The 27,939-nt window shown below is 47.3% G+C and overlaps 1 protein-coding gene across 3 annotated transcripts; it reads right to left on the bottom strand.

Moving 5' to 3' along the window:
- Positions 1-402: 402 nt before the first annotated feature.
- On the bottom strand, positions 403-26,598 carry CNMD (chondromodulin). Of its 3 annotated transcripts, none has more exon segments than NM_001082040.1 (7): positions 403-941; positions 4,751-4,917; positions 8,692-8,845; positions 12,480-12,593; positions 19,812-19,952; positions 25,949-26,089; positions 26,410-26,482. In NM_001082040.1, coding segments are annotated over 7 exon segments (1,002 nt in total). In that variant the 5' UTR covers position 26,482; the 3' UTR covers positions 403-728.
- Between the last annotated feature and the right edge of the window lie 1,341 nt (positions 26,599-27,939).

The following is a 27,939-nucleotide window of genomic DNA, read 5'->3' as shown; positions in this document are numbered from 1 at the left end:
AAGGACATAAACAATCAAGAACAATTAGGGTCAGTGTTTTGGCACGGTAAGTTAAGTGTCCCCTTGTGGTATCGGCATCCAATGTCAGCACCAGCTGCGGTCCCGCTGCTCCCCTTCAGTGCAGCTCCCTGCTAATGTGCCTAAGAAAGCGGCAGAAGATGGCCCAAGTACTTGGGCCCTGCCACCCATGTCAGGACCAGAACTGGCTTCAGCCTGGCCCAGACCTAGCTCCTACAGCCATTGTGTAGTGAACCAGTTTAGAATGTCTGTCTCTCTCCCTCTTAAATATTTTTTTTTAAAAAAGAGGGGTTGGGGTTAAAAACAATTGAGGAATCTGTGTAAGTAACATCAGAAAATGACTTGAATTTTAGTCATGACTTAATTAAAAAGAACTCAAATGTCTGAGGTCTTCAACAAATTGTTAAAATTTTCATATTTATTTCAAAATAGTTTAGCAAGATTTATAAGCCAACCTATTGGCAAAACAAAGCAATTGAAAAGTAGTGAATAAAGGATTATGGCACTTTAGACTTTAATCAGCCTTTCAATATATTTGCATAAACTAAAGATTTGGAAAGCAGTTGAGAAAAACTCTTAAAAATGTCTAGAATAACATTGCTCAGGGTGAGTATAAAACACTTCGTGGTCCCTTCAGCATCAACATGTCTCATGCTTCTTTGGTTGTCTCTTGAGTTCCCTCTTTACAGCACCTGATACGCAAAGTGACTTCACACCATGCCCAAGATCCGGGCAACCCACCAGCTGCATGGCATGACAACTCTGCAGGCCGAACGGCAACCTTGGTAATTGTAAGGCCATGGGTTGTAGCCCCCCAGGGGTTCACAGATCTTCTGGCAGTGGGTGTAGCTCCGCCTGCACTCTATACAGCAGATTCCTTCATGATCCAGTCTAGGGTCGAATGTCATGCTTTCCCCTTCCTGCTGCTGTGGAACAAAAGAGAATTGTTTGTGTTTTCTTCATATTGAGATGGTTACAGCTTGCACATGTTTCAAATTTCCTTAATTTTTGACTGCTATAAGAAATCAGGATAATCCTCCATTAGGAGTTTTCAGTCTTGTAAGTTGCCATCATTCAGAATTCCTTCTGACAACAAGGAACCTTAACTTATCTGTCATTAGCAGAAAAAAATATTTAACAAATCTTAAAATTTCTCCATGATTTTAAGGAGCCAGTTACCACTCAGTAATGACTACACTTGTATTAAATAGGAAAATTAAAAGTAAGCATTATGATTGAAATATTTCTGCCATTGTTAATTCTAAGTCAGTGGAACACTGGTGCTTTTTTGTAGTCATGGTTTCCAGGGCTCTTTGGGTACACATTTTGAAAGTCATCTATCCAGGCAAACCACAGGTTTTAATTCCAGTCGCACTGGCTCTGAGAACACTGTCAAGTCTTAGTTTGTCCTGCCTTCATTTCAGCAATGGAATTAGGCTGTTACTTGCATAGGCATAACGGGCCTGGATTATTGCGAAAAAAAGCTCCTTAAAAATAGATAAAAAAATCAAGAGCTTCAACCTCGTGCCATCATCATAGTGACATAAACATGAAGTCCTGTGAAGTAATGCTCTGTTCTCAAGCTGGAGAGGGCGTGAAACGAAGGAAGCCTGCCCAGCTGCACATCTGGGTTTCCTTGTAAGAATTTCTAGGGGTGGAGGGTCCCACGTAATAACCCATGCTTCGGTATTTAATGTGGTATTGAAGAACATTGCCAAGAAGAACTGTAATGCAAATTCTTGACAGTTTAAGCCTGCACAAAGCTGATTCTGGAATATTAAAAAAGTCTTCAATTTTTGGATAGAGGGGTTTATTAAAACTGTCAAAGAAACTGGAAAGTAGAAAAAATTATGTACAGCTAGGTTAGATGCTTGTTAGTCCATTGTCACATTTTTGTTTTCAGAAGTGAATTCAAAGAGAACTGAAGGGGGTGTGACATACCACCCGTAAATACATTAGAAAATACCTTACAAGATAGGAGGACATTTCCCTATAAACCACACTGTTACTACACCTACCAGTTCCCTAATATACTGTGATACGGCCTTTGCTCAAATTTGTCATCAAAACACCCGTCTTACTCTACGTCATTTGTTTTAGAAATTATTCAGACTCGAGTTTCTCCTCTTTGGGTTCATCTAGGCCAGGAAACAGGAGCTGGTTTCTCCCGGGCAGGCGGGAAGAGAAGGCCTGTTGGTAGAGGCATTTCCTCCTTAATGAGGGCTTGCCGGGTTTGTTGCAGGAGTAAAAAGTTGGGAGAAAATCTGAGGATGCTCTTAAGATTTTTCCATAAAGGAGTATGTGAAGGACTGAGGTCAAGTCGGAAATGTTCTAAGCATTTTCTGCTTAGAGTTCAACATACAATAAAGGAAGAAACAAAGTTGGAGTTTCAAGGCATGTGGCCCGCTCGAGTGTGTGGTAGCAGGGCAGACAAAAGTCACCTGCAGCCCTTCTGTAGAGGGGCTGATGCCTTAATACCCTCAGCCTGATTCAGCCGGCCCAGCCAGGAGGGAATAAACTTATTAAATTCTGTTTGCCTATTCAGACTTTATTTTTTATTTTCTGAGATTAGGGAATGAAGAACTGTGGTGTCCTGAATTTTCTGATAAGCCCTGAGGTATTTAGAAAATACATTTTGCTCTAAATCTCTCCCAAATACATTTGCAACACATGAAACAGTTGTAGGATTGAATAGACTGTATTGAAAAAAAAATACAGAAACGGCTTAGCGTATGAAAAGATAACCTTACACATAATTAAAGACAGACAAGATAAACGCCCAGAGGATATAATTAACACCCAAGAGATTGGCAAAGTCTTTTTAAAAAGTTTGATAATAAATGGATCTCTCTACTGCCATTTTCAGACACATGCAGTTGGTTTGACTCTTTGGAAGGTGACTTGGTACCCTCTATTAAAATGTAAAATTCCCACACACTAACCCATGCTTTGGTATTTGTAGATATATTTTATAATTGCATGTTTATAGGAGGAATACTGTACCAGTAGCTAGTGCTGAGCAAGTTAATGCTGCTTATGTGCCCAGCTCTGTGCTAAGAGCTTTGCCTGCATCACCCCATTTATTCCTTCCCATAACCCTAGGAGTCATGTACCAGATTGTATGCTGTAAAATTATTTGCAGTAGCAAAAGAAAGAGAAATAATATATGCCCACCAAGACAGAACTAGTTAAGTTTCTGTACATCTATCCATACACTGGGAGACAGTTGAGTGAATAGTAGGCATTAAATGATTGAGATATTGGGGCCGGCACTGTGGCTCACTTGGTTAATCCTCTGCCTTGTGGCGCCAGCATCCCATATGGGCACTGGGTTCTAGTCCCTGTTACTCCTCTTCCAGTCCAGCTCTCTGCTGTGGCCCGGGAGGTCAGTGGAGGATGGCCCAGGTGCTTGGGCCCCTGCACCCGCAAGGGAGACCAGTAGGAAGTTTCAGATTGGCACAGTGCCGGCTGTAGGCCATTTGGGGGGTGAACCAATGGAGGGAAGACCTTTCTGTCTGTCTCTCACTGTCTATAACTCTACTTGTCAAATAAATAAAAATTTTAAAAATGATTGAGGTATTATGTAGGAGACAGTAATCGCCAAAGGGGCCGGCACTGAGGTGTAGCGGGTAAAACCGCAGCCTGCAGCACCGGCATCCCACATAGGCATTGGTTCAAGTCCTAGCTGCTTCTCTTCTGATCCAGCTCTCTGCTATGGCCTGGAAAGCCGTAGAAGATGGCCCAAGTCCCTGGGCCCATGCACCTTTGTGGGAGGCCCAGAAGAAGCTCCTGGCTTCTGTCTTTGAATCAGCCCACCTCTGGCTATTGCAGCCATCTGAGGAGTGAACCAGTGGATAGATGTCTCTGTCTCTCCCTCTCATTCTGCCTCTCAAATAAATCTTTTAAAAAAATCTCCAAAATACTGCAACTAGAAACAAAGCCAAATATAGAGGTGTTTTGTTTAAATTTGTGTGTGTGTGTACACACAAACTGGCATTTATTGTTGGTAGGCTGTTCCAGGGAGAACAGGGTGGCAGGGACACACTTTTTACTGTACCCTTCTGAGATGTTTTTTAAAACATATGCATTTTTTTTTTTAAATTTTAAAAAGGCACAAGTAAGAACTTCTACTTCCACTCCCGACAAAGGATAATAATGGTAAATAACATTCTGTAGAAGGTTGGCATTTTTAGCACCTGGGTGTCAAGTTCAGAAATATCTCCTCAGACTGAAGTATTTTTATCTCCATATGTGTCTGTCCCCTGCTGGGACTGAGAGCCCCTGGGGCAGAACTGACTCCTGACTGTGCACGGGGCCTGGAAAAGAACAGGTATTTAACAAACGGCTGTCCAATGGAGGAATAAAAAGGGCATACAAGAGGAAAGAGAATACTTTCATTCCACGAGATTCCCCCAGGGCACACTCTTGGAAACATTTTCAAATCAAATTCTTGAGATGAACTTGTTTTCGTGGATTTGCCTGTGACTCAACAAGAAAACAACTCTGAGTGCAGGGCCAGAGTCCTCACACCACAGAGCCATGGGTAAGTGTTGTCACCCTTAGTTCTAAACTTCGCAACAGATTCAGATGTATTTTAAAATAGTTCATTAGCAGTAGTGGAATTCGAAATGCTGTTTGCATGCTCATTTGGAACCTTGAGTGGCAACACCCGTTGGGTGAGGTTTATTGCGCTCGCCTGGGCTGAGCGTGTGAGGGTGACACAGGTACGCACGTGGTAGGGGTTATCGGGGTTGAAGGGTTCCGAGTCCTCTTGAACGCTGGGTCGGCTGTCGTTCCTCATTCTTGCGGGACCTGGGTTGCCCCGGGGGCCACTGTGCGGTCTCTTTGTGGTGGTGGGAACAGTTTTTCTCACCACCTCTCTTCTTTCTCTCTGGATTTCTGCAAAAATTTCTGTAAGTTAATTCCATTATTTGCATATTAAAGAAGTTAGATCTGTTTATCAACAGGAAAAACATAAGGTCCTTAAGTATTCATGAAAAGATACTTTTTAATTTTGTGATGGTTTTTGTAATAAGAAAAGCTTTGGGTTAGTAGTTAAACATACACCTAACCCTATTTGGTGGCCTAGTACTGGGCAAGCAAATGACTCTTCTTCATTCAACGATGTGCACAGAAGAAGGGAATCCCAAAGAGTCTATCTGCCAGCCTCTTGGCAGGCTTCAAGATCAGAGTGCCCTGTCCTCCAGCAGCCAGAAATGGCCTCTCCGTCCAACATCCCTCACATTCCTGGCTGGATCCCTGAAGTCAGTTGGTGTCACGTGCATTCGGCATGCTAGGTTTGTTCATTTAAATACGTGAAGCTCCTCTTGCAGGTGCCCCAAGGTGGTGCCCCCATTAGTTCTGGGTGCCCAGTTTCATGTAGAGCAGCAGAGGGCAATCTGCTGCACCTTGCCCAGGTCTAGGCCCATTCTCAATCTTTTTTCTTTGCCTGCACCATCTTCCCCTGGCTCCTTTGCAGTTAGGAGTGACTGGGAGTGACATTTCTGACCAGTGAGACGCAAGCAGCGTGTGCTAGTGCAGTTTCTGGGAAAGCTTTGGCTTCCTTGATGAAAGGGACACACATGCCTTCTTCCATCTTGTTTTCCTTTCTTGAACACAAATGTGATATCTGGAGTTATGAGCGCCACCTGGTGAGCGTGCAGTGTTAGGACAGGGTAATGAGCCAGAGTGCTACAGACACCAAGAAGGTCAGCTGGAAAGAGCTGGTGGCCTGGCAGAGTGCACCACAGTGCCAGGGACCGCTCATCTCCGGACTTTATGTACATGCACACGACGCACTTGTTGAAATCCCTGTCGCTGAGGTAACTGCTACTTGCAGCCCTGTGTATTCCTAATGGATTGACGAGATAAGCCATGAAGTTTCACAGCTCGCAAGGGACATATTATCTCGAGTGATTCTTTATAAAAAAAAAATCCTACGGGATAGAAGAAATGGATGCCTCTATACAGGCATCCGGTCTCAGACCAAGTGCCTTGGCCAGGATCTTGGGATATGTGGCAGAGCCGAGAGTCACATGTGAACTCTGATCCACCGCACCGCCTCGGGGCTCCTGCAGCGTGGCTGGTGGCTCCTGAGTTGAAGGTGTGTCCACAGTGTGGATGGGGGTATCTCTCTGAGCTTTGGCGCTTCATCTAAAACAGATAACTGTGTAGTGTACAGGATAATCACGGAGTGAATGAGAATCTGTCTAAAGGTGCAAGCACAGTGTCTGGCGTATAATAAGCATTCAAATGTTAGAGGACGGTGACTGTATCGTGCTTTATTATCTATGAGAACTTAAGTGTAATTTCCAAAGCTGTGGTTGGCATCTGTATGCCTGGAGAGGCAGCAGGGAAACCTGGATTCAATTCACAAATCTACGTCTTTTCTGAATGTACCCCGGGTAAATGACTTAATCTCGATGAGGTTTAGTTTTTTCACCTGTAACATGGGGACATGAGTAGCTACCCCAGCGGTGGTGAGCATGAAGTGCAGCGCCCAGGTCGGTGCCTGGCACACAGTCCGTGCTCAGCCACCATTGGCTCTCACGTAACCTGCGTCCAGCCATCAGTCACTGTGTCCCTGATAACACAACTGTGTGACACTGATGACCGCCCACTTCAAGATCCAAGGGCAGCCGCTGTGGGACCCTGCCGTGGCGGTGGCGGGGAGGGGGCTTTCATTAGCATTAGGTGGTGGGCAGTGAGGCATCGTCAGAGGGGGATGGAGTTTCTTGATTTTTATTGCAAAATATGCAGCACATATGAGAGATTAGGGAAAAAAAAACTTCATTTAAAACAGGTATGATATTTGAAATGTGTGTGATGGTCCATCTTATTGATATCCTAACATTAATCCTTTTCTAATCTGGGGCGTGTTTCCCGTGAACATAATGTATGTAACTCTTGTATGAATGGAGGGGGCATTGAATATTTAACATGTGGGCCTGCGTGGTGCTGTGAGGGACCTGGGCACGTGGTTGAACGTCGTCGTGGGGAAAAGCTCTATACCTGGGGGTGCAGACAGTCACTGCATCAGGCCTCCAAGCAGCGCCAAGCCAGCTCTCTTCCTGTCCCTGCCCCCACCCCCTTACCCTGCCCTGTTGGTTTTCCATAGCTCTTCCTATCATACCGTACGATTTTTCCTGATTGAGTGTGTGTCTGCTGTCTTCCCTTGCTACAACGTAAAACCCCTTGAGGACGTGGATTCTGGACTGTTCTGGGCACTGTAGAACAAGCACGTGGGGCATACTGGGCCTGCACAGCCGTGTGCTGGCTGCAGGAATCAGCTCTTTGGGTGAGGCTCTTCCTCAGACAGAGTGTGAACACGGAGAGCGGCACACGGTGACGGTCAGGGGACTCTGGGCCACCTCGACTAGAAGAGGTGGCAGTTCCTGGGTGGTGGAGAGCTAGAAGGCAGGTGGGGAATGCAAAGCCCGAATTTGGCCAGTGGCCATACTGTGAATCTTAGCTCCCCCGTGCGGACAAAAGCGGGAATGGCAGCTGCACAGCGCAGGTGGCAGCTGCCGCCCGCCCCCGCAACTGCAAAAAGCTGTGACAGTTGAACCCGCACGCGGCCTCGGGCTCCGCCGCCGCCCACACGGACACTGACTCCGGCTTGCCTCCTGAGGCTAGAGAAACTGCTTCTCCAGCCTTTGGAACAGAATAGGACTTGTAAACCCTTAAGGCTAAGTTAGTCATGGCAGGGTCAGAAACTGGTACTTTCTAAGCCTGCTGGGTTTAGTTTTGTTTTCCTGGAACAAAATGCATAACAAAATGTACTGTTTTAGCCAATTTTTAGTGTACAGTTCAGTGGCATCGCGTGCCTTCATATTGCTGTGCAACCCTCACCACCATCCATCTCTGGAAGTTTCCTCATCTTGCAAAAAATGAAAACTTTGCACCGATTAAACACTGTCCATTCCTCCTCCTGTCACCCCCACCCCACCAAGCTTAGTGGCCTCAATGTCTATATATATATATATTTTTTTAATTCCATGCTGCTCTCTCCTGATGTTCAGAAAAATCTTTGAGAAAGCATAGTTCGACCCAGGAGTTACACAGTAGGCCTCCGGGAAACCAGGGTGGTGAGTGCCAGGGAGAGGGAGAGGCCCCCTGCAAATTGGGGGTGCGGGGAGTGAGGCCCGCAGGGCTCACCTGCCCTTGGTCATGGGAAAACAGCCCAAAGGATTGCTCCCTCAACTCGGAGACCCTGAGTGAGTTCTCACTGGGCTTGCAAGCCGCTGTTTAAGCCATGAACTTGAGAAATCTCAGCCTATACCCAGAGAGGCTTTTGGCTGTCCCATAATTCTAGGTCTGAACATCATAAAGAGTTGGTGGTATGACAGCTTCTCAGTCCCTTGATTCTAGCCTTGGGAAGGGAAAAAAAAAGGGTAAAATTGGAAGGCACAAAAAACAGAGATTAAGGGCAAGAGCAGAAAGAAGTGGGAGTGTCGTAAATAAAAGCAGTAGGCAGCTCGGCTGTTCCGTCTCCTCCTCCAGGCTGTCCTCTTCCTTTTCTTTCTCATGCTAATTACTGGGACCCTGCACAGGCCTCCTGATCCCTCCTGCTCCCTACCTGCTCAGGCCTGGAGGGGTCTCCTCCCACCCCACCCCCAAGCTCGCAGGGGCAGGGAGTGTTGCAAGGGGGATCAGGTTCATTTAAGAAGTTACCTTTTGGATATGTTGGTTTAAGCCAGAAAATCGGAAGGTCGCCGCAGAGTTCTAAGACTCTTGCGCTCAAAAAGCTGTTGTCCTGGACAGGCTGCCCCACGGCCACCCAGACTAGAGCCTCCTCTTCGTGTTTCACGGGCATGATCTTGCCTTCCTGTGGGCGAGGAAAAACAACACGCATTTGAGCACAGGGGACGGTGGGAGGTGCTGCGGCGAGCAGTCGCAGGTGGCTAGAGGGTGACTTTGCCTTGGAAATGAGAGTTGTGTGAGGGTGTGCAGGTGTGCACGTAGCGCACACGCACTTGGAGAGAAAGTTCCTCATCTCTCTGTAGCTGGCCGTGTTCACAGCGCTCAGCACATCTAGCTGCGATGTGTGAATATGTGTGTCCTGAGCTGGAGTGAAAATTACTTGATACCAGCCTGGAGATTCAGGTTAATCTGATGTTTTTGATCAAAGCTGTTTTTGAGGGAAAGCAATTGAATGGACCCCGGAATCCTGTAAAGAATAGAGGAGCCCTTCATTTGAAGTGAAAAAATCTTGTGGGGTTTGATTCTGCGGCTTCGGAACAACAATTGGAAAAAGCAAGTGATTGGTTCTTTAATGTCTTCAGTTCAAAGTGTTATTTAACATAAACCATTTCTCCATTTCCCAGCTATAACAAAATAGGGTTCAGATGTTCCTCCTATCAAGCGCACCACTGAGATTCAAAAGCTAAACCCTGGATTTGCTTCTACTGCGAGAGGCTGAGACCGGTCTCCTAACCCAGGAGACAGATCTGTTTTGCCAGGTTCTTGCTTTCATGTATTTATTAGTTTGTAATAGGTTGGAGAAATTAAAATGTTTTCTCCTTATTTTTAGCTAAAAGCAGCACTTCATTTACTCCTTCTCCCTCAGGCTATGGCTGCATTAAAACAACTTCAGGTTATTGGAGGAAGCTCACACTCAGGTAATCCAGTTATTTACCTTAAATTAAATGACTCCATGCAGGAAATGAATGCTCTCTGAGTACAGTAGCTTCTTAAAGTTATACAGAGCTGATGAAACATTTATGAGAGCAATTGCCGCATAAATCTCCCCCATCACGGTCTAAAGTGTGTGGGGAAGAGTGGGATGACTGGGATAATGCATACAGATGCAGCCTACAAGCCAAGAATGTTAAATCAATCTCCAGGCCTGGTCTTCGGTTGCCTCCCGACCTCCTGCCTCTCTCTGGTTCCTTGCAGACGAGCATGATTTTGTTGGAGGCTGCAGTGTGCCCAGTGCCAGGAGAGAGAACCACTAAGAGGTCGGAGGGGCCCGGGTGACCGGCGCTAACCAGGACCATCCAGGCCGACGTCTGTGTCAGGGCTTGGAGGCCTTTGTTTTCGCTTGACTAACACTAAGTCATGGCTGGCACTACTCAGCCTTTTCGTGACTTTGGAAGTCAGAGTGAGGGTGGGCAGTGCTGTCCTGTTTGAAGCTGGAAAGAAAGATTCAAAAACAACAACAACAACAAATCGCAGAGATAGTGGCCACTGAGTCAACCTCCTGTTTCTACACTGCTTGCCATGCAGAAAACCCAACCCCTAGCTGTTTAAGTTACTCTAAGTGTACTTTGCTGCTTCCTACAGCCGTACACATACCTTATGTACGCAAACGTCTGGATTTTTTTTTTTTTTGTCTAGCAGAGGATCCACTATACATGACATAAATGACTAAAACACAAGATCCACCTCTATGGTCTAAGACTCAGACACAGACAAAGATTTAAATACAAAAAGAGGAGCAGGTGTTTAGTGTAGTGATGAAGACATCCGCAGCCCACATCGGTGTGCCTGGGTTGAACCGGCTCCAGCTTCTGATTCCAGCTTCCGGCCAGTGCAGACTCTGGGAGGCAGCGGGGAAGGCTCCAGTCCTGGTTCCCTTCCCCCAACACAGGTTACCTGGATCACGTTCCTTACTCCTGTTGCTAGTCCTACCCCTGCTCCAGCTGTTGTGGGCATCTGGGGAATGAGCCTACAGGCAGGAGCTCTCTTCTGTCTGTCTGTCTGCACCCCCCCCCCCTTGGCCTCTGCCTCAAATAAAGACAATTTTAAAATTTAAATACAGAAATAGCACAGTGAATCATTTAGAATTCAAAATCATTATTTCAGTTGCCACCATCAGAGATAGTTGAAAATTGAGGTATAATGAAGTGTTCCAGAATGAGACTTAAAATCCCGTGATGACACATACCACATCCATCATCATCTGCGTTGTAGAAAAACCAAAGCGACAATAATAAGAGTGCACAGAAGTCTGACTACCTCTGAATAGAATGTTACACATGCAGGAGACCCACCAAAATGTCAACATTGGTTACCTGTGGATTATACAATTGTGGGTGATTTTCTTCTCCATACTTTTATGTGTTTCTCAAAGTTTCTACAGTGGCAAAGTATTGTGTTTTAAATCAGGGGTGGGGAGGGAAGGGAACTCATTTGAAAAAAGAAAACACACTGCAGACCTGTAATCAGGGCAGAGTCCGCTGTGGCTGGGGAGGTGGTCCAGGGGAAGCAGTCCTCTGTCCCTCTGTCCGCGTGTGGGGGACAGGGCGGGGATTGGAGCTGTACTGTCAGCAAAGGGGAATGCAGGAAGGGAAGCTGTTCTCAGCATTAGCAAGTGAGAGCACACCCTTTGCTTCTGCACCACCCAGCTCGTGGGTGGGGTACGGGGTGGGGGGCGTCAGAAATAAGGACCGGACCCCAGGCCAGGGAAGCCTCTCACAGGATGAATGCTGGGAAACAGGAAACAGGTAGCCAGTTTTTAAGACTCACAGGTTTGTTGTTAGCCTCTGTTCTGTTCTGTTTTGACTTGAGACACCACCTGCTACTTCTCCTCTGGGGGCAAACAATCAGTTTCCAGGCACCTTTGCTTACCCATATTTTTCCTCTTTTGCCTTAAGGGAGCTGATCTTGCTTCGCTTCCCTCTCAGGGATACTGGAGGGCTTGAAGATGATCATGATAGAATTAAAAACACTGAGCGAGAACCATCTGTTCGCCAGGCAGTAGATTCTAGGGCCACAGGCACAGTGTGCATACCCCCAGCTTGCAGAAGACAAAACTGAGGCTGAAAGAGGCCTCATCCATAGCCTGTGTCAGAGCTGGGATGGAACTCACGCCCTTCAGGCTCCATCATCCACTTTCTTTCCACCATACCCTGCCACACTCAAGTGGAAGACAAAATGAATGTGACCCCTTCGTGAGCCTTAAAGTATTATCAAAACGTAAGGCGACTGCCTGCAGTTCTAAAAGGAAATTTTAAAAACCAAGTTCCAAGGGGAGTTATTAATTATTAAGGAAAGATTAAAACTCACAGGCTTGGCACATGGAAAAGGCATTAGATATGATGTTAGGTAGCTTCCCTGGGTTGACCTTGAACCAACAGGAAGCAATCACAGCTCGGTGCAGGGGAAACCTGTCGATATCAGGAGGAATTCCCACGCTGACGGAGGCTGAAGCGGGAAGGCTTCCGAGGTCCCTTTAAAGAAGATTCTATCTTGTGGAGTCTTAATCTCTGATCAGATCGCTCCCTAACACCAGGCAAGTAAGAGCTGAGTGAGCACCAGGCCCCTTTATGCGCTTTCCAACATGGCTTCCCTAAGACCTTAAATACATTGTATCAAGAAAGAAGGATGCCCTGGAAACAGCAGGACAAGAACCTAGGTTCCCATCAGGATGGATCCAGGATCTAGAGGCTGCAGGGAGATTTTGCCTCCAAACAAGGTCTGCCCAAACCTCCCGCCATCCCGCCCCTGAGGGTACCCACCAGTTCCGAAGAGATGCTCTGTTGGGTCACGGTGCCCACCTCAGGGACGCGAGCCTTCACCTGCGCCTTGATGTAGCACTTCTCTCCCCCAGCAAAACGGATCCCTGTGATGCCCTGTGAAGCGAAAGTGTATCCAGTGTTCATTTCTCTTCAACAGATTGAGTGTCTGTTGTGAACAAGGCACTGTTCTAGGTGCCGGGGATAGGGATGAACAAAAAATGAAATCGCTTTCATGGAGCTTAGCTTCTAGCATAATTGACCAATAATAAAAAAATATAGATAAAGCAGCCGGTGCTGTGGTGTAGTGGGTAAAGCCGCCACTTGCAGCGCTGGCATCCCATATGGGCGCCGGTTCCAGCCCCGGCTGCTCCACTTCCAATCCAGCTCTCTGCTATGGCCTGGAAAGCAGTAGAAGATGGCCCAAGTGCTTGGGCTACTGCACCTGCATAGGAGACCTGGAAGAAGCTCCTGGCTTCAGTCTGGCCCAGCCCTGGCAGTTGCAGCCATTTGGAGAGTGAATCAGTGGATGAAAGATCTCTCTCTCCTTCACTCTCTCAAATAAATGAATAAATCTTTTTTTTTTTTTTTTAATGGAGATAAAGTAACTAAGGCAGAGAGAGAGAGAGTAGGACTAAGGGACGGTACTTCACACAGCAGTCAGGGAGGTGACCAGGAGAGGGTGATCTTTGCACGGAGATGGAGCATAAGGGTTTGGCCATCTCCACCCAGCAGCCCAGAGGAAGTGCCCGCTTGTCCATGCAGCCCTCTGTGAATGTCCCAGGCCACGTGGGCCCCCCTGCCTCTGCCTTCCCACCCGTCTTCATCTCTCTCGCCACCTTGTCCAGGCTGCCCTCACCAGGACCAGTCTCTCTCAGGATCAGTCTCTGAACCTTTTGTTCTTTTTATTTTTCCTTCTTGCTGATTCACTGAAAGGTTCTCAAAAGATGTTGGTCTAATAAATGAAGTCCATGAATTCAGAATTTTTTCCAAGTTACCATGCGCAGAGTAAATAGGAAAGCTCTCCGCAGCACCTGGAGCTGAACTCTGCTCCTAGACCTTATCCAAGGATGGGGACGTTTTGTTTTTTGGCCCTTGTGAGATATAGACAGTGTCTTCTCCTCCGCCTAGGGACCAGCCTCAAAGGGCACATCAGCCACAGGGCTCCGTCTGGGTGGACAGCTCGGCCCCGATTCTCCCTGCAGAAGACATAGGGTAGCAGTACTTTCTGGCCCAAGAATGTTCTCTGTCACCTTGCTGGTTTTAGTTTCACAACAAATGAGTTACCAAAAATAGTGTTAAACATGTACAAATGAGGGGGCTGGTGTTGTAGGGTAGTGGGTAAAGCCGCCTGCAAACCGCTGGTATGCCGTAGGGGTGCCAGATCCAGTCCCAGCTCTTCTGATCCAGCTCCCTGCTAAGGGCCCGGGAAAAGCAGCAGGAAATGGCCCAAGTGTCTGGGCCCCTGCCACTCACGTGGGAAACCCAGAAGTTGTTTCTGGCTCTTGGCTTTGGCCTGGCCTAGCTCCAGCCTTCGTGGCTATCTGGGGAGTGAACCAGCGAATGGAAGATTGATCTCTGTTGATCCCCCTCTCTGTCTCTCTCTGTCTCCCTCCCCTCCCCATAACTCTTTCAAATAAAAAAAAAAAGTCTACAAATGATATGCCTTGATAATGTAGCCATACAAATCCAAACCACATCAATCTTCTGTTGAGGCAAATATCGGGATGATACAGAATTGAGAAGTCTGGAGTCAGTGCTGGAGTCGAGGAAGAAAGGCATAGCAGGTAAAGCCACCACCAGCAGTGCCAGCATCCCATATGGGCGCCGGTTCAAGTCCCAGCTGCTCCACTTCCCATCTAGCTCTCTGCTATGGCCTGGGAAAGCAGTAGAAGATGGCCCAAGTCCTTGGGCCCCCACCCACGTGGGAGACTAGGAAGAAGCTCCTGGCTTCAGATCGGCCCAGCTCTGGTGGTAGCAGCCATTTGGGGAGTAAATCAGCATATGGAGGACCTCTCTTTCTCTCCCTGCCTCTGCCTCTCTGTAACCCTGCCTTTCAAATAAATAAATAAATCTTAAAAAAAAAAAAAAAAAAAAGCACTTAGCAATCTAGGGGGCCTGGAGCAGGTGTTATGGCACAGGGAGTTAAGTCACCACTTGCAATGCCAGCATCCCACATGAGAGTGCCAGTTCAAGGCTCGGCTGCTCCACTTCAGACCCAGCTCCCTGCTAATGCCCCTAGGAAAGCAGTAGCAGATGACCCACGTGCATGAGCCCTGGCCACGCATGTGGAAAACCCAGATGGAACTCAAGGCTCCTGGCCCAGCCTGGGCTGTTGTAGCTGTTTAGGGAATGGACCAGTGGATGAAAGAGCTTTCCCCATCTCTGTGTCACTATGCCTCTCAAATAAATCTTTAAAAAATATAAATAAAATTAAAAAGTAGAAATCTAGGGGCCCTGGCTCAGGATTTAGCCCTGAATGAAGAATGAAGAGAAGTTACGGTACCTTGGAGGACCTTCGTGGGAAGGTCTAACCTTAGGCAGTCTCAGAGCCCGGAGTCTCCACTAGCCCTGGGGAAGTCTGGGCAACAGAGAGGGAAGGCTCTTCCTCCCTAGAGCACCTCTATGCACCCTGAGGCCTTGCTGGCCCCTAGACTCACAGCTCATTTCCGCCAGGGCCCTGGCGGCACCAGAGTCCCCTGCAGAAGTTTTAGGAACACACAGGCCTGGCTCCACGTCCAGCAATGATCGTCTCAGCTGCTCCCCAAGGGTGAGGCCCACCAGTTTAGGGAGAAAGGGATTTGTTTATTAAGTGACCCCATAACCTTTGGACAGCGGTTTACCAGTGGCGCACAAATTCTCCCTTAACATCCGAATCACCCGGAGGTCTTGTTATATAAGACACAGAGCTTTGGGCAGGGTCCCTCTCAGAGGCGCTGACCTGAGGAACACACTTTGAGAACCAGTGCTCTTCCCATTCTCCAAAAGTCTGCCCCTCTTATTCTGCATGTAAATCTAGGAGTCACTGCTAGAAAAACGGAAGGCAGGAAAGAGCGGTGAATGTCTCTCTGTGTGCTGTGTTCTTTCAACTTCAAACACTCGTGCCCTCTGCCTGGCAGGTGCGCCAGCAGGAAGCGCCATCAGACCTCGATGATACCGAGAGGGAGAGCGGTGATCCTACTGTGGGATTCACAGCCCCGAACCTGAATCCAGTATTGAGTTAGTTCTGACAGCACACCTGCTGCAGAGAACTGAAACCCCACGGGGACCCGACTTGTGGGAAGGGATTCACACATATTAACTACCGTGTCTAGCACAAATCCACATCAAGCAGGCAGATCGAGCAGAGATTAAACAGAGGGAACTAAGTGCAGCTCAAGAAAGCCAAGCAAACCTGTTTTTTGCAAACAAACCAGGCCTTCCTGAGCTGGGGACAATGAGGAGGTTTGCTAACAAAGGCAATGAGGGAAGAGTTCAAAGATAAAAGCCACACGCTTATCAAACATCAGGCAGCCTCACCTTGGCTGCACAGGTTTTCTTTTGAAGGAGACCTTCCTTATTTCTATAGCTTACACCAAGGATTCCCAAGAAGGGTTGGGGTCTTGCCCCAGAGGAATGCTTTCGAGATGTCTGGGGAACAATTGTCACAAAGATTGGGATGCTCCTGGCTTCCTTGGGGTAGGGGCCAGGGGATGGCAGTCCTGCAGAGCCAGGGGCAGTCCCGAGCTGAGTCTGAAGGGCAAGCCTGTTGCTGAGTATTCCTGCCTAGACCCCAGCACTGTTTTACACAGCAACACAAAGTGACTTTTAGCAGAGTCTTAATGTGCAAGTTCCCTAGAGATGCAATTACTATGAAAATGGAAAGAAAACAGCACTTTTGTCCACTGCTTGAGAAAATTCCATGGCATTTAATTTACCAACACACACTCATGTCCATCTGCATTTTAGACTGCAGCATTGAAAATCATTCAACTTACGGGCGCAAGGCTTGACTTTATTATGTCTTGTGAACATTTACATAGGAAGTCCATATTTTACTCTGAATTACTTTCGTTTTATTTTTCCCTTATGTTACATTTGGAAGCTATATTGATTTTTGAAATCAACAACCTACTTACCAACTAGACAGGTCATGCTATACTTTTCTCCTCTAGCTTTTTAAATCAAGACTTTTGAATACTTACAAAAGTCAAAGAATTGTACAATAAACACCCATATGCCCACCAGTGTTTATTCTCTTTTAATTTCTAAACAGAATTTTTATTATATACATCGGGCTTTGAGTCTGAGGGGATTGCAATGCTTAAACCAATTCTAATCCTTGTGAAGATATAACCTTCTAGAATGTAACCCATTGTTATGATTGGATAGGATTTGACTCCCTGAACTCATGCAGATGTTTGAACCCCAAAGTCGGTTGTTAGTGGATTCATGTACTGTGGAGTCTCCATCCAATTTGGCATTGAAGGTGGGCCCTTTGGGAAGTGACTAGACTGGGTTAAGTTTGCTGGAGTTGAGCCTCATGACCAAATCATGGTGGCATTATAAGCAGAGACCATGCTGGGGTGGGGAACTTTTCTTCTGTGACACCCATTTGGATATTTATAGCATCATTCATGGGCCATCCAAGATTACCAACTTAAAAATTAGCATGCTGTAGATTTATTGATGTTGAGTCCCACCTTCAGTTGCCTTGGCGAGGCCAGACCAAATGATTTTGTGGGCCTAATACAGCTTGCAGGCCAGGCGTTCCCCACCCCTGTGTCACAGAGCGTGAAGGAAGAGTGTGCTCCTGTCTCTCTGCTTCCCCACCTGTCGTGTGATTCTGCTCTGACCTCGCCAGCCTCCATCAGATGCCAGCCTCATGGAGTCAACTGATCTTGAACTGTGAGCCTCCACAACTGTAAGCAAAAGTAACCCTTATTCCTGCCTAAATCGTTCCTCCAAGGTATTTTAAGGTAACAGGAAACTGACTAACACACTTAGGCACTATGAACTAACCCAATTTTTATCTCTCTCAGGGTATATTTGTGTGTGTGTTGTTTTCTTCACTCCCCTTGGGCTGTAGTAAGATCTTGGTGCCTCCCGGGGCGAACAGGAAGGCTGTTCATTCACAATTCAGAACCTTTCATAACCTGGCCCCACTTTCATCTCCATCGATTTTTCGCTACATTTGGCCACAGTGGGCTGCTTGGAATTCTGGAACAGGCCTGTGCATTCATGTGTGTTATTTTTCTCTGGGCCTGGAAAGCACTCCTCTCCACCCCCTCCCCACCGCCCCTTCCTCTCTGCCGGCTGAAGCCCTAATCATTCCCCAGGACCTGATTCAATTGTCAGGGCCTCCATTACACCTGCTCTGATCCTGTCATCGGCAGCAGTGCCTTCTCTTGGTGTGTCCACAGCGCTCTGCCCATCTTATCACAGTATGTCTCCAAGGTTGACCCAAAGCTGGTCCTCTGTGCCAGTCATCTTTGTATCCCCCATGCTCAAACTGCCCCTTGCACACAGTAGGACTCAATCAACTCTTCCTGAATTTGACTGATGCTTTAAAGTATAAGAGAAAGTAATAAAGCAGGTACCATAGAGGCTGATTCATGTGTTTTCCAAAGTCCAGGCTTGCTTAAACCCATAACAGGTACTATCCATCAAAAAAATGTTCTACTCACCAGTTCTGACTTAGAGATATGTGGAAGCTATCAAAGAGAATTGATCAGTTTATAAAATATTTGTAGCCCTGTTGGTCTATGAGAACAAAACACAATCGATACCATCATTAGAAAGAACCCAAGGATTATAAAACAGAAATACAGGTTTGGGATTAAAATATTTTAAAAGGATATTCTTGATACATGGCCATGTCCAGAGAGATGGAGCTTTTCTTATTCATCTTTGTAGTAGTTCCCTTTGCGTATCTTGATATTGTGGCATCTCGTTGTATTCAGTTTTGCACTGAATTGAATGATGTCAGTGGAGGAGTCACATTTTATTAGTTTATATTGAGTAGTATAAACGAAGAAAAACTGTTTTCACCCTTTCCTGGGTATTGCAGTAAAAGCCTTTAATCGGTCTGGAGAAATTATACTTGTGTGCTGACTAGAACCATTTACAAAGCTATGACTAAATAAAGTGCAGTAGGGCACACACGGAGCTGCACAGCCTGTCCCAGGGCAGAGATCACTCTGAACAGAGCCAGTGCTTGTCACCATCAAATAAGGCCTATTTCACAGGGCTCTCACGTTAACATCTGCTGGGTATTCAGAAGGATTTGTGAAGTGTGTTTGGGTACCAACCAGAGGAGTGCTTTCATTCAAATGAAAAACATCTTTAGTTCTTCTCATCAATCAGAGGAAGATGGGTCAGTGAGATGTTTGTGGACCAATAAAATATCAGAAGAGACATTATTTTCAAGAGCCTCTCTTCCCAATAAAGTTCTATCTACTCCCTGTGCAGATTTAACAGAGGTGCGATGCCTCGTCCCCATTGTTAGAACGTGAGGGAGAGAAAGACATTTATGTTCCCAACAGGAGAGACAATTTCATTTGCAGATGAATATTGAAGCATTGCTGCATAGCCTGATGTCTCAAACTGCTTGTAAATTAACTTTTTTTGTAAAAAGAAAAAAAAAAACCAGTCTTCTTTTCAAAGAAGATTCGAGTATTTTACCTGGAATAGGCCATGGTCAGCAAACATGCCATCACAGGCGAGTCTTCCAAGCCAATGCGCTGGCTTCAGTGAGAAATTAGAAGAATTGAGAAAAGTATGTCACAGACCCCACCTATTATTGAGGAGAGGTCATTAACAATTCTCACCTCTTTAGAAATTCAAGCTTTTGGCTTGGCAACATTCTAGGAGGATTTGAGTATTTTATCCACCACATTAGAGAAAACAGATGGGAAAGAAATAGTTCTTTCAAGTCCTTCTGCCAAGACTATATCATTCCCAGAACATGCTTTGTTTTTTTTTTTTTTTTCAGTAATGTGGTGTTTTAATTTTTTTTTTTCATTTTTCAAAATCAAGTTCTGTTTTGATTTCTAAGCTCACATTGTTTATTCCCTAGAAGCAAAAAATTTAAAACCAGAAGTTATTTCCTGAAGTGCATGAATGCAATATAAGTAGGTTTGGGGGGTGGCGTTTTGAGTTTTTAACCCTGAAGTGTTGTCTTCAGTGTGGTTCTTTCTCAAAGAGAATAAACTCCGACACATGTTAGTGGCATGACACCTGCTGTGAAACCTGGTGATCACTGGGATGTGCGTGTGCGAGAGGCTGCTTCTCCTTGAATGAGAAGGGTCCCCGAGGCTTGCCTGGTTACCCTCTAAATGTGTGAAATATACTCACGTTCTGGAAGTCATTAACTTCAATGGCTTCTTCAGCTCCACTTCCCATTTTAAAGGTCTCCAAGTTGTTCCTAGCATCTATTTCCATTGACCCATCTTGTAATTTCCCATTGATACTCATGGTGTAATGGACGTTGTAAATCTGCAAGGGAACAGGAGAGTTAGCGACGCTTTCTGTTCCCAGCAAGTCAGGCCTTATCTGGAGACCTGCACTGGGGGAGGTACCGCTCATATTTTTCAGAGACATGTGCCAGCTTCCTTTACAATAGCATATTTACAAGGTCTTCATCCTACACCAGTCCCTCATTACAGTGATTTCTTTAAAAATATCTTAAAGGTAAAACCCTTGATAGTCCCTGGATACTTATTCAAATAGCTCAGTGTTTCGCAATCTTGGGTGCACATCAGAAGCACCGGGTCGACTCACCAGGGGCCACACTGAGTTTCATCCTCAACCAATCAAATCTGAGCCTGTAGGGACGAGGATGGAGCACTGGTCCTTCTTTACAGCTCAATTCTATCATGCAGCTGGGTAGAGTGAGAACCACTGATCGGTACATGGAAACTGAGGAGGCAGAGGGCTACCTGGGCAAGTTTGAACCAGTCTGCAGTGGCATCTCAACATGCGAAGCATTTTTAAACTCTTTCATATTTTTAAGCAATCCTTTGGTCAAGGTTAGGCATGGAGTGTGGCATATAGTTAGAACTGCAGTCAGGACTAGAATAGACTTGATATAGAGTAGCATTTGTAGAGAGCAAGGTCAATGTGCACATCTGTTCCAGTTCCAAATGGGAGTTACTCACTTAATGACCCTGTGGGACAGGCATATGGTGTAGGGCATTTTGTTATAATGAGATGTGCAGGGAGTGAGGGAGAGGGGGAGGGAACTTGACACTGCAGAGGAGCACTGGCCCAGGAAGAGGAAAAACAGGTGACCACACCACTTATCCCCGGGTCTTGGGAGTGGGCCTTGAATGCAGATGGAGAAGTTGGACCTCTTAATTGGTTTTCACCCATGTCCATAGAGCTCAGAGGCTGCACAGGTGTGGCCCAGAGGTGAGATGGTAGAGCAGGTGGGACTGTGAAGTGCCTTCCCTGTTCACCCATCATCTAATCAGACTGGCTCTGTTACGTGTTGCATTTCTCAGTAAGATTTTGTTAGAAAAATCCACCTCTTAATATTGTTTTTTAAAGGCATCCACTAAGTTAGATGATCCAATGGAGTCTCAACATAGACTTTAAAAACCAACTTACTTATTTGTAAGGAGGAGTCACAGAGACATAGGGAGAGACATAGAGAAATCTGTCATCCACTGGTTCATTCCACAAATATTTGCACCATCTGGGGTTGGGTCAGGTGGAAGCCAGGAGCCTGGAACTTCATCTGGGTCTTACACGCGGATGGCAGGGATCCAAGTACTTGGGCTGTTACCTGCTGCCTTCCCAGGTGTATGAGCAGGAAACTGGTTTGGAAGTGGAGTAACTGGGACCCAGATCAGCCCTCTGATATGGGACGTGGATATCCCAAGTGGTGGCTTAACCCACTGTGCCACAACACCTGCCCCAACTTAGACATCTTATTACTACGCTGGCTTAAAAATAACCCACTGCTGCTCCTGCTCGGCTTGCTGTGCCCTGCTAGGTCTTTGTGTGGTGAGGCAGTAGTGGATTTCTTACTTCTTTGGACTTAGTGGTATAGCCATCTTATGTATGACACAGTATATGTGTGTGTGTGTGTGTGTGTGTGTGTGTGTTGTATGAGGGCACCTCAAAGTCAGTGAAAAATGGATTTAAAAAATAAGTTTGTCCATGCTTATGAGAGACTTGTAAAAAGTTCATGGAAAATGCATATTATGAAAATGCTATGCATAGACTTAAAAATGTTTGATACTAAAATAAACTTATCTTTTAATTTGATTTTCCATGAACTTTTTGAAGCATCTTTTTTTTTTTTTTTTTTTTTTGACAGGCAGAGTGGACAGTGAGAGAGAGAGACAGAGAGGAAGGTCTTCCTTTGCCGTTGGTTCACCCTCCAATGGCCGCCGCGGCCAGCGTGCTGCAGCCAGCGCACCGCGCTGATCCAATGGCAGGAGCCAGGTGCTTCTCCTGGTCTCCCATGGGGTGCAGGGCCCAAGCACTTGGGCCATCCTCCACTGCACTCCCTGGCCACAGCAGAGAGCTGTCCTGGAAGAGGGGCAACCGGGACAGAATCCAGCGCCCCGACCGGGACTAGAACCCGGTGTGCCAGCGCCGCAAAGTGAAGTATCTTTGTATTGTACATAACATAAATTTTACATTTCTGTATTTTTATAAATATGTGTGTACATAAATCTTTAAAAGGGAAGGAATGAGAATGGATGAAAGACAGTTGCTAATTAATGTCAGGTCAGCTGGTTAGAAAAGCAAGTATCTGGGATTCAATTCAAGTGCATTTTCTCCCTCATTATGAAGAATGACTGCTACAGGGACAAACATTTGGACTCTGTATCTGTTGTTACTGGCTCATGACTTGTAGGAAACTCATTATTACAAGACCCACAGAGCACCATTTGATTTGCTCAGCGGAGATGCAGAAATAGCTTTGCCATCTGGGGTACCCTTCTTGGGTAGCAGCGTTCATCCAGTGGGACAGAAAGGATCGGCCGTGTTTCTGTTCAGCCATGCCTCCCGCCCCTCCTTCCCTCCCTCTGTGGAACTGCGATGTCTTCCAAGCTCGCCTGATCAGAAGAGTCACTTCTAGGGGTTCTGAGTTAGCGGAGCTGGAGCAGAGCCCACCAGGCTGTTTTCACTTTGCCCCTCGGCTGGTCCTTATGATCAGCCAAGTTAAGGAAACCTGCTTTCTTTGGCTGGGCCAGTGCTTTCCACAGGTAAGGTTTAGAAAGCAGGCTGTGTGCTGCCCGGTCTCTCCCAGAAGCCACTATTCACAGGAGGTAATGAAGACTGTCACCAGGAGCCCAGCAGACAGTTCTGGTGCGACTTCCTGCTGGCAAACGCATCCTCCGCTCAGGTGACAAGAGGCTCCTTTTAAAAAAGGAAAGAAAGCACTGCACATAGGCATTTATCGATAAAGCAATGCAACATTTAAGAACTCAATCCCTTCCAAGTTCCTAGGGATCCTTAGGAGCTGGAATGGTAACATGAGAAGAGTGACCTGTGGGCCTAATGTCACTTTCCTTCTCCATCACCCTTGCCACCTCCCCACCAACAAAGGCTCCCCAGCCAGCTACTGCATCCCACTTGGACTTCAATTTGCTGCACCCGGACAGCTGTGACCCTCCTGAGGCCATGGGAGAAAAGGGGAGGGGAGGGCAGAAAGGAGTTTGCAGTTTCCAAAGTGCTGGGCTCCGGGCTGGGCTGCTGGAGCAACCCAGCCACTGCATTATCTGCTCTAAGCCTGTGGAGCTGTTGGCACCTAGGGCTATTTCTATCCCAGTACAATGAAGTTTATTATTTGCCAAAATTCTGCTCAATATGGTGCCTTTTGCAGCCAAGGATATTTGCTAATGAGTTTTTAATAAGACCTAGGTTTTATAAGATTAATTACATTAGTTTGGGAAAATGTCTGGGAAAAATTGGTCTGAGAAGAAAAGCCCCCAGCAAGGATCTCCTCCCCCTATCCCAGAGGGTGTGTTGTCAGTTATCTCATATTAGCAGCAATTTCCCGTATTGCAATGCCTTGTTCTATTTACAATAATGGGGATGAAGCATGGCCTCAATCTTTGAGCCCTGTCAGTTGTCTCCTGATTATTAGTGCTCTGAAGGTTCCCAGTCTTCCAGCTACATGTGAATAATGCTGTCCTTAGGGCATCTGCCCACAGGCAGGGGAGAGGAGGTGAATTACAGTTGGCTCTCCTCTATAAACAAATGCAAAGAAGCCGAGGCACAGATAAGCCCCAAGAGTGGTTAATCCACTTGGTTTGATAGGTCTTTCTGTTCCACACAGACTTACCTTTTTTGATGCCGTTTCGTTTGGATTATTTAGATTTGTGTTCAAGGAAAGCAGCCCCATGCATGCGCTGTGCATGGACGATGCCACATTTACTCTTTTTAATATTTTGTGATTTGTTTTTCAGGCTTAAGTAATATGGATCCGCATTGGACATTTTGGGAGAAAAAAAAAACCTTTTATGATGTTTTTTTCATTCTCCTGTCTGTACAGGAAATAGCAGTAACTTTGATTGTTGGCAATAAAATGAGATTCACTATTCCTCTGTATTTTTAAAATTTCATACCGCGCTCTTGAACCAGACAACCCACCATCTTACAGTAAAGATACGAAAAAGGGGAGCCCACTTATTCCCGATTGTTCAATCTCTCCTTTAAGAAGTCTGTCAGTAAGCTCTGTTTGTCTTGAATAATTACATTCCAAACGATATTCATTTTAATATAATCTCATGGCCAAAATCTTTACCAAAGCAAAACTAAAAAGCAAAGCTATTTTTTTTTTAATTCCCAAATAACCTGTACTATTAAGGTTTTGTTACCTGAAAGATAGTGTTTATATTCTAATGCCATCAAATTTCCCAAAGCGGGGAGGGGGGGATGTTTAGACATGTGCTTAAGATACCGGCTAACATGCCCTTGTCCCACATTAGAGAACCCGGCTTGGATGCCCTGCTCTGGCTTCTGACTCAGCTTCCTGTGAACGCACACACTGGGAGGCAGCAAGGACGGTTCCAGTAGCTGGGTTCCTGCCACCCATGTGAGAGGCCTGGATTGAGTCCCTGGTTCCTGGCTTAGCTCTGGTCCAACCCCGGCCATTGCAGGCGTGTGGGGGGTTAGCCAGCAGATGGATGGAACACTCTCTCTTGGGGTCTCTCTCTCTCTTTCTGTCTCTCTCTGTCTGATTCTCAAATGAATTTCCCATGAATTATAAAAAAAATTCCCCAAGTTGAGACGATCTAAATCCTGTTAATAGAGATAGAGATATTGAAAACATTCTCGTGTTCAGATTTGTTGCTTTCAAATAAGAGCATCTGACCTAGCTTCTATATTTAAAATACAAAACATGCAGGCACTTTTCAAACACAGTGCAATCCTAATCTCACAAACCAACGCTTGCAAATTTGATATATTCTCTAAAACAGACTTGGTGCTAAATGGCCTGCTTATCTACATTAGGCATTTGAGTTAAAAATACAAATTATGCAGTGACTACAGAAGATGTGATGTGCAAAATGGTTGAATTGCTTTCAGCACCATTTTCTCTAAGTACTGGAATCTGTTCATGCTTTGAATTTCATGGTGGGAGAAGGGGGGGGGCAGCAGTCCCAGATCCTTTGAGGATGCTGATGTGAAAGCCCTTTGTGTGCACGCCTGGAGAGGGAGATGGAATTCTTCTCCATTAGCGAAATAGGCTCATACCAGACCTGGCAATGGTCATCAAGATAAAATGCCCCCTTTCACATAGGTGAGTACGTTCAGAGTATTTCGAGAACACTGGAACTATGCCCAGTCAAGTTAGAAGGGAGCCGGGCACTCCTGGAGAACCCACAGAACTTTAAAATAAACAGTTGCACACACAAAAAAAGTAGGACAGCTTTTAGTGAAACATCCACCATTCAATCACAAGTGACCAGGTCAGAATTGATTTTCAGACACTTGCCTCCTTTAAGGAAGTTAGCCTTTTTTTTTTTTTGAGAGAGAGAGAGAGAGAGAGAGAGAGAGAGAGAGAAAGGGGAGTGTTAATGGACGGGTCTGTCTCTCTCTGTCCCTTTCTCACAAGCGCACACACACACCCCCCCTCCTGAAAGATCAAAATTCATCCTCAATGATGGGGCTGCATATTCCTCGGTGACCTTAGCCCTAGGGGTGACATTTACAGTGTGTTCAGTGGGGAGGGGTCTTAGAGGCCAGGCACCTCCATTTCTCGCTTTCGCCATGAGTAAACCGAGGCCTTCCTCGGGTCACACGGCGGCTTCGTGGCCGGGCACAGCGTCCGTGGCGATCTCCACTACTCTGTGTTTAAGACACAGAAAACCCTGCCTTGCTTTTCCACGGCGGGCAGAAAGCGGCTAGTGGGCACGGATGGCACAAGGAAGGCGGTGTCACTAGGGAAGCGTGACCCGGGGCTACGGGGCCCCTCGCGGGAACCTGGGTGCCACCGAGAGGCCCCCGCCGCCGCCCTCCGCACTTACGTGATTGTCGCTCCCCTTCCATAAGTAGAAGGCCCCGATGGCCCCGAAGAGCAGCAGCACCGCTCCAGAAATGAGGACCACGGCCCCGACCTTGAGGAGCCGCGCGGGGCTGGAGGGCTTCACCGTCACTGTGGCGTAGGCCTGCGGGCAGGGGTGAGAGAGGGCCCGGTCACGTCTGCGCCCCGCGAACCCCGCGCCCCGCGCCCCTATCCGCGCCCGCCGGGAATCGGGGTGGGTTCCTCCGGCGCCCTCCCGAGGGTCCAGGGCCAGTGCCGTGGGATCCGCGCTGTCTTCCGGCTCTACGGTGCTCCCTACCCCGGTCTGGGCATCCCGTGCACACCCCACGCGCGCATTTAGGCACCCACCATGTGTCCCCTAGCCACCCCGTACCACCCTCCCCACACACACACACACACACAGCGCAAACCGCTGACGGCGGACACCCACGCGGCGGGACTCACCGGGGGACCGCAAAACTCGACGTCGTCGGGCCCCACCAGGGCGATGGGAACTTTGTCGGAGCGCTCGGGCATGGCTGCGGCGGGCTGAGCGAGGCGCTCGGAGGCTGGGCGCGCGCGCGCTGCGCTCTGACCCGCTGCCCCCACGGGCCGGGCATTTCAACGCGGCGCGCGCGCCCTGCACCGTCCCGCCTGGGCCGGGCCAGCCGTCCCCACCCCTCCCAGCGCCGCACCCCGCTCCTCCCTTTCGCTCTCTCGCCCGCGGCAGCCTCCGGAGCGCCTCAGCCGGAATGCTGAGTACTGGGCCCTGAGCCGTGCTGCGTTTTTAGGGCAATTAGCCGCCCATGCAAAGATCTCTTGGCTTGTCAGAGGGTTCTGTTGTGACACGCGGCTGGAGGCCGTTTCACCCCCTCCCTCAGGCCTCTGCGGGCATGTTGAGGGGAGGGGGGACTGAGAGCGCAGGGCTGTGCAGGTGAACAGGGGATGGCCAATAGCTGAAAGCTGCCCCAAGGTAGGCCGCCTTCGCACTGGCCTGCCACTGCTGGGTGGTCCCTGGGACGAGAGCATGGAGCGGGGACTTGTCACAGGTATCTCCAGGCAACGACTTGCAGCAAAGTGAAGGCCAAGCAGAGGGGGGCTGAAGGGATAGAGGTGGGGAGTGCAGAGTGAAAAGTGTGTTGGATGTACAGGGCTGTAGCAGGAGACAGCGCTGAAGGATCATGGGAAACTCGGTGAGGCGCGATGATGATGATGATGATGATGATGATGATGAGAGTGGGGGTGGGACGAGAGGCAGAATGAGCTGGGATTGGGAAGGAGGAGAGAAGCACAGGACACAGCAACCCCTGGGCTGGGGGAGGCCAAGGGCCTAGCAGGATTGGAGGAGGAGGCAGGAAATTGAGCAGGGCAGGTTTTAGACCTGTTGAGCTTGAGGTGGGAATTAAACAAGAAGAGCTGGAGGAAACCTGAGCCTGCCATGGCTTCAGCTGTGGTGCTACTTGTCCACCCGTCCCACTAGGCTGCAGGTGCTGAGGAAGCCTCCAGCCGGGTCCCCAGCCCTGCTCATCGCTGGGGTGCTGCTCAGGCACGTGCACAGAACTCCCTTCCCAAGGGCATTGGTTGCCGGAATGAGGATAATAACAGAAGTGGGAGATGATCCAACATGAAGCAGCACATGCAGTTTAAAAATGCAGGGTTCCAGAAAGACGGGCCAGCAGTGTCAAATGCTGAAAAGCAAAAACCAGTCGTTCAGAGCTTTGCAGTTAGGAGGGCACGGGCACCTCGAGAGATCACAGCTCCCGTTTGCTTTAGTGGGTACAGTGGATGCAATGCCAGGGATATCAGAAGGCCTCAAATGCTAGCAACTCCTATCACAGATAGAGCTCGTTTCTTTGTGTAGAGTTTCCTAGAAAACCAAAAGAACAAAAAAAATGTAATAGAAAAATACAAGCAAAGAGAGGAACGCGCAATTCTTGCAAGGAATACAAATGTCTCTTGAAAAAGAATGCCTGACAGCATTTATAAAAAGAAATG

The sequence above is a fragment of the Oryctolagus cuniculus genome, chromosome 9, assembly GCF_051225735.1.
Source record: "Oryctolagus cuniculus isolate XC-2025 breed Fujian yellow rabbit chromosome 9, ASM5122573v1, whole genome shotgun sequence".
In the NCBI taxonomy this organism is placed as follows: domain Eukaryota; kingdom Metazoa; phylum Chordata; class Mammalia; order Lagomorpha; family Leporidae; genus Oryctolagus; species Oryctolagus cuniculus.
The sequence above is the reverse complement of the archived record's forward strand: the minus strand, read 5'-3'. Positions and strand labels throughout refer to the sequence as shown.

Bases quoted from the DNA above. Each gene is read 5' to 3' on its own strand.
- CNMD (XM_051849872.3), bottom strand. From the start codon at position 26,481: ATGCCCGAGCGCTCCGACAAAGTTCCCATCGCCCTGGTGGGGCCCGAC. The intron at 26,090-26,409 runs GTGAGTCCCGCC...CCCTGCCCGCAG, and splicing joins TCGAGTTTTGCGGTCCCCCG to GCCTACGCCACAGTGACGGT. The intron at 4,918-8,691 runs GTAACTTCTTAA...AAATTTTTGCAG, and splicing joins TAAACCAACATATCCAAAAG to AAATCCAGAGAGAAAGAAGA.